General features: G+C 26.1%; 2 protein-coding genes across 2 annotated transcripts; both read right to left on the bottom strand.

Moving 5' to 3' along the window:
* Positions 1–1310: 1310 nt before the first annotated feature.
* LOC110816579 (putative polygalacturonase At3g15720) lies at positions 1311–3944 on the bottom strand. The gene is made up of 9 exons (XM_088222283.1): positions 3807–3944; positions 3507–3689; positions 2854–3033; positions 2712–2732; positions 2366–2573; positions 2136–2217; positions 1886–1994; positions 1684–1797; positions 1311–1577 (listed from the first exon to the last, which is right to left on the bottom strand). Exons 1-9 carry the CDS (start codon positions 3942–3944, stop codon positions 1320–1322), a joined length of 1293 nt encoding a protein of 430 aa, XP_088078409.1. The 3' UTR covers positions 1311–1319.
* A 4238-nt stretch (positions 3945–8182) lies between these two features.
* LOC110816539 (isoeugenol synthase 1-like) lies at positions 8183–11141 on the bottom strand. The gene is made up of 5 exons (XM_022044770.2): positions 10822–11141; positions 9959–10093; positions 9636–9864; positions 8798–9001; positions 8183–8714 (listed from the first exon to the last, which is right to left on the bottom strand). The coding sequence occupies exons 1-5, from the start codon at positions 11014–11016 to the stop codon at positions 8518–8520; spliced, it is 960 nt and encodes a 319-aa protein (XP_021900462.2). The 5' UTR covers positions 11017–11141; the 3' UTR covers positions 8183–8517.
* Between the last annotated feature and the right edge of the window lie 1693 nt (positions 11142–12834).

The following is a 12834-nucleotide window of genomic DNA, read 5'->3' as shown; positions in this document are numbered from 1 at the left end:
CCGAATGATTTTTGTTTTTATTTTAAATTACTTTTGAATATAATTTCAAGTATTTTGATAAAAAATTAAAATAAAAATTCATTTTTAATATGTTTAAATACAAAGATGATAAATTATAATTTTTTAAAAATAATTTTAAATTTTATTAAAAATTCATATTTAAAATATTTTTATCAAATATATAATTTCTATTTTTTAATTAATTGTCTTTTTTATAATTATTTTTATTAAAATTATTATTTTTAAAACTCAGCCGTGCAAATTACAATTAATTCAAACACTAATTTAATGTTAAAAATATAAATTCATGTATTTTTAATTATGTAACATGCCATTTACATGTTTATTTATTTTTTATTTTGAAAAAATGTTATAAAATATTTAAATAATTAATTAAAATATATTTAAAATTTCTTAAATATTAATAAAAATAAAATAATACCTAAATATAATAATAACTTACAAATGATTATAAAGATATACAAATAAAGGTTTTATTACTCAAAAATATAATTAAAATTAAAAATAAAATTCTATTAGTATTGGGAGTCGGGTATATTATTAAATTAATATCCATTCATACCCATTTTAAATTATAATTTTATACGTATACCCACCACATTTATATAGACCTCATTTAAAATTAATTAACACAAAATAATACACCTATATGATATGTGTCCATTTCTAATCCAAGATTAGGATAAGCACACCATTAGCGCAAGCATCAACCTTGATGGCCATTGGAAATTCGGGAATTCCAAAAAACAATTCAACCAAACACCACTTTTTGTAGAGCGACTTGTCACCTTCAACTCAAAGCTCCGGCCACAATTAGCTCTTCCCACTTTTTAAGTAAACAACTTTGCAATTATTAAATTATTTTTAATTATATTAAAGTTATATTCTTATGAGGATTTGATCTCATCCAATAGTATATCTAATTAAAATATTTTAGGTAAGAGCATATCTTATTCAAAAAAATATGAACATTTTATACATAAAATAAAGTAAGTTGAATTAGAAAAATTAGATATAAATTTTTATAAATAAACATTTTATAGTTTTTATAAATTTTATTATGACCGTAACATATAAAATTTTATAAATCCAAAAAGATTTGAAAAGTATTAAATCTTTTTAAAAACAAAAATAAATGCATAAAAAATATATGCGTAAAACTCTAAGTGTAAACCAACAAAATAATAATTATATTAATGAATTAAAATATGCCATGATCGAAAAAACACCTCAAAATATCTATATGATGAATTTAATTATCATATCAATAAATATCTAATTACTTGTAACTAAAATTTTTATGGCGATACTTCTGTCAAACATGATACTTGTGGGATGACATTGCTATTGGTGACTCCTTCAACATTCAAACAATACGATTCTGCTTCGTTGTTTTCACCATTTTTGTCTTTTGTAGTTAATTTTAACTTTATATCATCCATTATAATATTTGTGCATGGAGTTGTCTCGCTGCAGGCTAAGTGTACTGCATCTTTTTTATTTGATGTTCCGTGTACATCGCTGTAAATTACGTTGTCAATGTTCACTGCAGATGTCTGTTAACGAAAAATATGATCACAAATCAAATCATTATGTAATTTAAAATACGAATGATTCATTAAAATGAAATTAATAAAAAATAAGAAGATGACATGTACTTACTTCGTTTTTACATTGTTTATCGGGACAATAGTATTGATCGATAACAATGGGTCTTGTTGCATCTTGAGATTCAATATGCTCGAATGTTATATATCTAGCATACCCTTTTCCTCCCTTCAATTGACGATAAAGATTTTGTTTTAAAATGATAATTAATTGATATAATTTCATGAATTGAAAACTTAAAATATTTAAAATTTACCTGCCATGTCTTTATTCTACATCCATTGCTTGTTCCTTTAAACACAATATCTTTTACATAAATGTGTTCTACTGTCTCGTAGTCACCATTCTTACTTAAACTTCCAATACTGCAAAAAAATTAAAAAAAAATAATTTCAACAACAAAATAAGAAATTTATAAAAGAAAATTTTAAGTTATGAAATTAATATATACATATATATATAAGAAAATTAATTTTAAAAATAATACCATTTAAATAAAATTTTACCTTATTCCATGACCCGGACCACAGGTGATGTCCGATATGTTAACATTTGACGTGCCGGAACCAATTGATATGCAATCATCCCCTACATCAATTAATTTTAAGAAGTAAATTTTTTTTGAAGTTTTTCAATAAAATGTAAGAATCAGTATGTTAAAACACATAATTATCTTGAATTTTAGAAAAATATGAAATATATAATTAATAAATACATATATATATACATATATTACCAGTAGAAATGAGAGAATTTGAAACGAAGATATTAGTGGAGGATTGGATATGAATGCCATCAGTGTTGGGGCTGTCTCCTGGGGCTTTAATGGTGAGATAAGAAGCAAAAACTCCTGTGGATCCTTCAAGAGAAATATGCACTTGTGGATTGTCCTCAAAGCTTAACCCATTCAGCCTTACGTTATTTGATTTTGAAATAACAAGCGCCTAAAATACACTCACCAAAAGTCATAACTCATAATAATTTAAATAAAGTTATAAGTATATTTATTATATTACACCCTCAATATATGTGGATTAGATAATTTACCCAATAAACTAAAGTTGAAGAAATTTCTAGCTTACCGTTGGTTTTTTATGGCAGGCCTGCAGAATTAAGAAAACATGATATCAGCTCCATGTATAGGTGTATCTATATATATATATGTATGCATGTATTAATATAAAATAGTATGATGTAGTTTAAATTGAATTTGCATGCACATACAAGTTTATCATCATCACAAGAGAGAGGCCACCAGTTTGATCCTTGACCAGCGATGGTACCAGCTCCACTGATGATGATGCCGTCCAGATTTTCAAACACAATCCATTCTTCACAGCTTTCTCCATCACCACCACATTTCCAATCATGAGGTTCGCTGGGTGCAATTATTTTCCCGTCAACCTGATCAGATAAATTAATATTCCATACTTAAAGTGTATATATATATATATATACACAATCACGTGTACGTATGTATACATTAAAAATGTTGAAAAAATTAATATACACACAATCAACAAAGTCCGAAAAAAAAAAACAAAAAAACACAAAATGTAAGACAATTTAACAAGTATATTTATATTGATGAACAAAATAAAAAAAAAATTATATAATAGAATCGAGATTACATCACCATTAAATACGAAAACTCTTATATAAAACAAATATTAAAATATTTTCTAAAATATTTTACACGCACAGAATATTTTCTATTGTATATATAAAATATTTTTAGACTCAAATTATATCAACATAAAATTCATATATTTCAGTTTAATTAATTGACAGTTTTATATAAATAATAATATAATATTATGATACCCAATCCAATTTGGATTACACATCTTTAAGTTACAAATACAATATGTATATGCGTGTGTGTGTGTGTGTGTGTGTATTAATGGATCAAATGAATTTACCAGAAAGGTAATATTGTTTGACTTGCAAGGACCAGAGAAGGTTAATGGTTGCAGCAAAAACTCATGTCCCTCAGGAATATGCATGGTTGGTGAAGATTCTGAAAAATTGCACGTAGCTTTCCATGCATCCTCGAAAGCCTAAAACAAAATTTATACATATTTAAATATAAATATATGTTAATTATTACAAAATTCTAAATTTAATTTATATAAGATTTAGTCAATTAACATATTAAACTAAAATTATAAATTAACCTGAGTATCGTCGCTATATCCATCACCGGTGGCTCCATAACTTTGAACATCAAAGACTGTAGTCTCAGTTTCTTGGCCGGCTAGTAACATACATTGACTTGCCAAAACAACGAACCATATCTTGTACAAGTTATCCATGCTCCCTCCCTCAAATCTGATGTAAATATATATATATATATGAATATCTATATATATATATATGTATTAATTGTAATACAATATGAATAAATTTTAAATAACAATACATATAAAAACAAAACTCAAGTTGACCTTTTGTAAAAGAAAAAATAAAAATAATATGAGAATACTTTTAGTTTCAGGTACTCTATAAGCAAAAACAGCAAAAATTGATAAGTATTTAAGTGTTATATACATATATATAGCATATGTGTACGTATAGTCTTCAACTTGTGTATACATTCGAGAAATTAAAAGATAATGTGAAGAAAATATCATACCTCTAATACCTTCTTTCACTTCCTGTAATAAAATAATCAAATAGAGATATATATATATATATATATAATGAAAAAATTAATAGTTTAGAAATATATACTTAATTATTAGTGGTTGTTTTTGAATAGGATATCAAAATCAAAATACATTAATAAATTATTAAATATGTCTATCCACAAAATATTTAATTATATTAATATTACTTTTATGTTTATCATGTCGATGTATCGTAATTATATTTAAATTCTTCTTTTTCACTCTTACCAATTGAATTGTTATTATACGACTATAAAATATATTGGATATGTATGATAATTACTCTCCCACCCACATTGTAATATTGGAAAAAACACAACACTCCAAACAAACAAATATAACATATTACTTTGATAATATGTTGTATAAATTAATTTATTTTAATATATATATATATATGCATATATCAATATTAAAATTAAAAATTAACTAAATTTAAAATAAATTAAGAAGAAAATCAATCATAAAATAACTAAAACTATATTTAAAATTTTTTTTTGGTCAAAAGCTTATTGTTGACTGGTCAAAGTCAACATTGACGGTTGACCGAATCGGGTCAACAGCCGGTCAGTCTAGGCTGGGTTGGGTCTGCGCCGGGTTGGCCCAACTGAATGGTCCTCTTATTTTCTTCTTTTCTTCATTTTCTTTCTTTTCTTCCTTTTCTTTTCTTCTTGTGGACCAAGTCCACATGATTTAAAACATAACAATAAAAACACAAGCAGCCCAAAACTTTCTTTTTTTTTTTTTTCTTCTCCTTCTTCCTCATGCAGCCTGCAACGGCTGCAAAATAAATGCTACAGTAACGGCTGGAAGTTACGCACAAGATTCAGCAGTTGTTTCGACTGCCGAACGTTTTCGTAACCGCCGGACTTTCCTCATGCAGTGGCGGTCGGCCGCTGCTTTTCTTTCTTGTTTTTCTGCTGCATATGTATAGATATACATCCTTAATATACATATATAATACTAAATTTCTGCATATATGTACATATATATATTTTTAATCTTCTACATATATATTTCTAATATTCATATACATATATATATATATGTATTTCTAATCCTTATTTATATACATATATATATATATATTTCTTTTGCATATATTTTTGCACACATATATATATATATATGAATTCAACTAAATAAAAAATAAAATCTAAAATCTAAAATCTAAAATTCTGAATACAAAATCTAAAATTATAAAATAAATAAAAAACTTTTTAAAAAATTCAATATTAGAAATGATTCTAATACTAATTATTAGAATAAAAATATTTTTTAAATTCATAGATTTATAAAAAAACTAAATATACAATATCGTACTGAATTAATGATAAAAGTACGCGAAAGAGTACTTAGATCCATCGTAGAAAAATTATTCACGTTTGACGGTAGAATATTTCGAATTAACATAGTGCCTAAAAACTAATTTTTTCTAGTGACGAAATTTCAGAAAAATAAAATGTCAATCTTACGGTTCCGGGAGCATAACCGTCTTTTATATCGACAAATTTTTATAATTCTCATTTTGACTACCATGAAATAAGAATATTATAAAAATAGTATTGTTACATTATAAATTCATACCTAAATCCAATTCTTTAAGACCTAATACTGTTTAATTATATTTTATCACTTTTAAACGAGTTCATTAAGTTAATAGTCCGATACGCATACCAATGTCCACATGTTATAAAAAATCCAACATATATATATACATACCCCTTCTTATTTCTCTTTTAATTCCTTTTTTCTTCTCTTTCTTCTTACGATATCTGGGTCGCAGTCCGTGAGTTCTACTCTACTCGTGACAAGGTAAGGAGTACTTACTTTATATTCGAATACCATACTCATCCATTAAAGCACTTCAAATTCATGTTTAGACAACTTGTATTCTCATGTATAAACAACATCACATCATATCGAATATATAAGCAGATGTAATATATATATTAGATCAATTCATTTTTCTCTTTTATTTAACATTTAGAGTCTTATATACTTTTAGATTTCACCGCATAATTTGTTGAGGTGTATGACATATAATTTATTGAGGTGTATTTTAGAGAGAGAAATTCAGTTTAATTAATTTGGATTACATATTTTGAAGTTACCAATCACTCAAATAGAAAATAATATATATATATAGATATATATGCGTGCATATGGTGTGTGTGTGTGTGTGTGAATGGATCAAATGAATTTACCAGAAAGGTAATATTGTACCAGAGAAGGTTAATGGTTGCAGCAAAAACTCATGTCCCTCAAGAATATGCATGGTTGGTGAAGATTCTGAAAAATTGCATGTAGCTTTCCATGCATCCTGGAAAGCCTAAAACAAAATTTATACAGATATAAATATAAAAATATGTTAATTATTACAAATTTTCAAATTTAGTTTATATGGGATTTAGTTAATTAACACATTAAACTGAAATTATAAATTAATCTGAATATCGTCGCTATATCTACCACTGGTGGCTCTATAATTTTGAACATCAAACACTGCAGTCTCAGTTTCTTGGCCGGCTAATAACATACATTGGCTTACCAAAACAATGAACCATATCTTGTGGAAGTTATCCATGCTCCCTCAAATCTGATGTAAATATATATATATATATATATGAATATCTATATATATGTATTAATTGTAACACAATATAAATAAATTTTAAATAACAATACACATAATATGAGAATATTCTTAATTTCAGGTACTCTATAAGCAAAAGTAAAAATTGATAAGTATTTAAGTGTTATACACGTATATATAGTATTTATGTACGTATAGCCTTCAACTTGTGTATACATACGAAAAGTCAAAAGATAATGTAAAGAAAAGATCATAACTCTAATACCTTTTTTTCACTTCCTATGATAAAATAATTCAAGGGAGATCAATATATTAATAACTTCGAAATATTTATTTAATTGTACTTAACTATTTAATATAATTCCTAAATAAATATTATACTTTCACTATAAATTATATTTATTTATACTTGTATATATCTAAAATTCATGTCAACATTGAGTTATAATTTTAAAAAATTTGTAAAAAATTTGAATTTAAAATTATTTTTGACTTATCAGTAAAAAAAATTAATAGAATAAACTTTCCTCGATAAAGAGTTAAATAAAAAAATTAAATTATAAACTGAACAATGTGCAACTTAAAAAGTTATCTATTAGTTACTTAAAAATTAAGAGTTTTTATTATTTAGTTCCAATTAGAAATTTAGATCAAACAAGCGAATTTCAGTTTCATCTTATATTCCTAATATTTTTACTACTCGATGGTTTGTTTCTTTTGTTGATGACTGTAAGAAAATTGTCTGACTATTTTTGGTCAAATCAAAATTCAAAGTGAATCATATACCACCTCAATTTTATAACATAATAGAAAATCAATTTAGAATCTACATTAAAGATTCCACACAGACAATGCTAAAAACTTTTTCAATCACACACTATTATTATTTTTTTTTTCCGAAAAATGGACTATAATGAGTTTTTATCTGTCTACACTCTATAACAAAATAAAGTAATTGAAAGAAAATTTCTTACGCCACAAGATGGTATTGGGGTAAGGTAGTTTTTATTGCTACCTATTTTGACCAATTATCATAAAGTGTTTTGTTTAAAACCCTATATAAAATTTCTTGATATTTTGTACATAAAATAATATTATAAATCATTTTTTTTTAAAAATATTTGAATGTATTATTTTTGTTCATACATATTTATATCAAATAGGATAAGTTGATATTAAAACGTGAAATATATGTTTGTACAATATTCTTCTTTTTAAAAAAGGATACAAATATTACCATCCATCCATAAAAAATTTTTAATTGCTTTTTCTTATACAAAACCTCTACTTACATTATAACCACCAAATATAAATAGTGATTATATAATTTTTATTATTTCTATCTGTTTCGTAACACATTGATCATTAGAGGATGAACAGCAAGGCAGCACCATCAACATAGACAGGTGACGGTATAATCTTTATCATTTTTATATAATTAAATATTACACAGATATATATAATATTTAATAATAAAGAAAATTTATATGGTGGAAATAGTACATCCAAAGGGCTTGTCTCTCTTTATTCTTCCATGCTTATGGTAGATCGTGCATGCTTGTTAATTAAACATCCCATCTGAGCACACATACACACACATATGTATATATATTATTATTATTATTAGAATGAAGCCACTTTAGGGTTGGGAGGATGAACCAAACACTTTTCAAGGTAGGCATCAATGGAAGTGTAGTTATAGTTAGGATATAATGCTGATGCCTCCAGGTCATCTTTAGTTAGTTCATAGTTCGTCGAATCACCTTTCACAAATAAGCTGTGCACCACTGCTACCGGAACGTTATCTGGTTTAGGTAAAGCTGCATTAACCATACATATCCATCAATATATATGTTCAGTATATCTATATACATATCTAGATATGTGTGTCTGTGTATATTACTTTGAGACAACTTTATAAGTTCTTCCTCTGGAAGGAAAGCCCTTTTGAAAGTTCGTCCAGTCTTCTTCTCCCAGGCAGAAATTAGATCAAGTTGAGATATAATGTTTTTTGGTGGCTTGCAGATTATTATACGATTAGCTACCCTTGGATCTGTGGCTGCTTTCACGGTGTAGAATGCTATATCTTCTTCATAGTTCATCACAGCTGGCAACCACCTCGCAACAATTATATACAATTATTACAAATTTATACATTAGATGTATGTATTCGAAAGAGAGTTGTCATATCTTCTGTATCGTTACTGTGGAACTTGAAAAACTTTGTATAACATGTGATAGTATTTGAAGAATCTGATGCTCTCATCATTACATAAAAATGGTGATAGATAGCTGGCCAAAAGCAACTGTTTTTAGAAAATATCTATATTGACTAATATAGTAAATTTAGGTTTTTATAACTTATACTTTAATTTTTTAAAAAGAATTAACACTAACTTTATCACAATTTAATAAATATTCACGTAATAAATGACGTAATTATATGAATATTATATTTTTAAAGATGACCAATATATTTTTCATATGACTTATATGTTAATCAATTTTAAAATTATTGTTTTAGGTGTCACACTGATACTTTATCTAATTTTTTTCTTTTTGTTTCGCACGACACATCTTTACTCTTCTATGATCATTTTTGAAAATATCATGTTCAGATAACAATATTGTTTGTCACGTAGATATTCGTTAAACAATGTTAATACTGGTTAATTTAGAACAAATTTAAAAATATGATTATATTTGAAGTAAAAATTATTACAGGTGAGAGACTAACTTACTTTTGGTTTCACCAGTTCCATAAACAACAACCTCATCGAGAGAGTCGCGGGGATGAAGAAGGTAATCAACGAAATATGCAGAGAGGGCACTTGCAACTACAAAGGTATAGGGGATGCCTGATGCTTCAGTTGCTCTTCTGATCTTCCTTTTGATATCAAGTACTTCATCAAAAGCTGGTAGTGTTTTCACTCTGTCAATTTCATGCCCATATTCCGATGGCAGAAACCTCTGCAAATACCCATTAGCAAAACCTAATTAATTACTTAATTATTAAGGTAGTTTATAGAATTATACATACATACATATATATATATATGCCAACCTTGATGGTGCCAGCTTCTTTCATGGCTTTTATTATCTTGAGTTGATCAAGATGTACAGGGACTGGAAGGGCTGAGATCACAACCTCCACTTGTTTAAGCACTGAAACTAACTTCTTTTCATCATCCAGCTCTCCCTGTTTTAATTGGAACTAATTGACTAATTAGTTAAATTAATCAACTAATTTCTTAATTGCAAATTTAAAAGATACTGGGGCATTGGTGATTCATATTTAGCTAAATTTTTGGCAAATAAGGAAACATTGTCTATTTTTGTCCAATTCTTTAAACTCAGTAACTATGATATTGTATGAGTCTTTGGCTTGCAATTCACTGTGTTTACTTGGATTATTCTTATGTTTCTATCTTGATTCTAATAAATTCTTTGTCTTGGTTATATTTTTCTTTTTCTCTTCTTTTTTTTATCAAATTGTTATCTTAGATGAATTATCCTATTCTTGTCAGAGATTTTTTAATTAATTGTTAGACTCTTTAACTCTAGAAAAGGAAGAGATTCATAAGCATGTAGCACACCAAGATACTATAGTATAGAAATTTGTCAACAAGCACTATGTTAAAGTAAAATATAAGAGTGCATGTTACTGTACTGAATGTAATGAACCAAGTTAACAAAGAAATGGTTGTGGGTTAAGCTCTACTGCTTATATATATGTATGCATGTGTAAATGAAGTACATAGGAAGTTAATATAGAAATGCTTATGGGTTAAGCTTTAGAAATGCTTATGGGTTAAGCTTTACTACGTATATATATATATATATGTGTGTGTGCGAATGAAGTACATAGGAAGTTAATATATATAATATACATGTATGTGCAAATGAAGTATATGGGAAGTTAGGAACCTGGAAGACAGTAACTCCCATGGATTCAAACGTTTTGAGTTCTTGAAGTTTAGAAGAATCATCAGTATTACTTGGTTGGATTGGGCGAGTGTAAATATAGGTTTGGTGGCCCATGGCAACGCTTGCTTTCACAATGTAGTTACCCACATAACCAGTTGCTCCAAGAATCAAAATCCTGCTCTTCTCAGAATCCATACCTGATATTTTCTCTTTTAATTTTCTTGTAATGATTTTGATTTGAGAGATCCAACTCTCCTCGCTTATATAGAAGAAACTTTGACTTGAAAGGGTAAGAATCTTTTCATTCTCGTTGCTTCATTTTTGTTTTAGTTGTCTTATTGGGAATTTTGATTGGTTCATATTCATACACTCATATACACAAAATATCTTAGAGGTAATTCATCTTTCACACTTTTCTTTTTAGTGCAATTCCTTAACCAAAATAGTTTAATTAAACACCAAACATTTTGAAAGAATTGTTGGGTATTAATGATCGTAGTTATTTCAATTAAAAAAAAATCTAATCTTTGTAAAAACAAAAAAATTCGTTTGAAACAAAATTTAATTTACTCACTACAGTTATATTAACATATTAGTAAACTAAATTTTATTAAATCAAATATTATGTGTTGAATACAGTTAGTATATAATATTATTCATATAATTAAAAATTTTATATTTTTAATAAAATTTAAATTCATGTCGAATTTAAGTGAATCATATTTATTTTTATATTTTGAAGGTGATGTATTTTAAAAATATATGCATTGTTGTATAAGAATAATAAAATGAGAATTTTATGATTAAATTATATAATTTTGGATTGAATTTAATTATGGTATTCAATAATAATAATAATATCTTTAGAGGTTCCAAAGAGGTGGTTGATGTACCAAATTTTCATTTTTGGCCTTTGACACATAATTCATCTTTATGTTGTGCTCATGATGACACCTTACCATAACGTTTTCTTTAAAATCAAGGTTGCCTTTTATTACCCGACCTTATATTTAATTCTTTTTTATAAATTATTTTTAAATTACAAATTATTTTTAAAAATAAATAATTTCTTTCATATATATATATATATATATATATAAGTTTATAGCTTTAGTGCAAGAAAAATAAAAAAAAAAATTAAAAAAAATCGCATTAACTCCGAAAAAAAACTTGCCCGTGAATGAATTTTGTTTCTTTAGTACAAGAATAATATTAATAGAGTTACATATGGTGAAAAAAAAAAAAGGTAATCGCAAAATTATATGAAATGAAATTAAATAATTGAATATCTGTTGATAATATTATTGTTTTACTTTATGTTATCTCAGTTTTGTAAAATTTGAAGAGTAACTAAGTCAAAAACTTTAGTAAAAATATTAAACGATGTATTCAGAATTCATTTGAGAACATTTATTAATTGTAAATTTATGAATATATTAGAGATACTTTAACACCCAGATGGATAATTTATTGTTTGTTCATGGTAGATTAAATTTTCTAAAGGCATTGGGTTAAAGTCCTCAATGAGGGTGCATTTGAAACACTAAAAAGATACTATATATACATATATTTATCTTCTTCCACTTACAATTAAGAAGGTAGTGAAAATATTTAACTACATTTTGCAAAAAACATGATCAAATCTAAAAATAAATATAATGTATAACTGAAATAATTTGATTATGTTAACAAGTTAAAATGCTCATAAAGTTGTTGAATGAGTAAAAGGGAAGACTTGAAACTTTTTTATATTTGGAAATTTTAATTTTTTGGGTCCTCCTTTTTTTGTACGTTATACTGAAAATTTGCTTGAAAATGAAGAATTTTGGAATTCTTTCTTTTTAATCGAAGAAAAACCAAAAGTCTAAACTAAGAAAATAAGAAGAGAAAGAATTTTATCTTCAGATTTCAGGTAGAACTGTATGTGTAATGGGTAATAATAACTCTAAATGGTATGCAAAACCTTTAGCAGGATAACAGTAAAAGAAGAAGAAGGAAAAAAAAAAAAAAAAG

Source organism: Carica papaya, chromosome 6, assembly GCF_054855325.1.
Source record: "Carica papaya isolate Zhongbai chromosome 6, ASM5485532v1, whole genome shotgun sequence".
Lineage (NCBI taxonomy): Eukaryota > Viridiplantae > Streptophyta > Magnoliopsida > Brassicales > Caricaceae > Carica > Carica papaya.
Note: the sequence above shows the minus strand (reverse complement) of the source record. Positions and strands in the feature narration are given on the sequence as shown.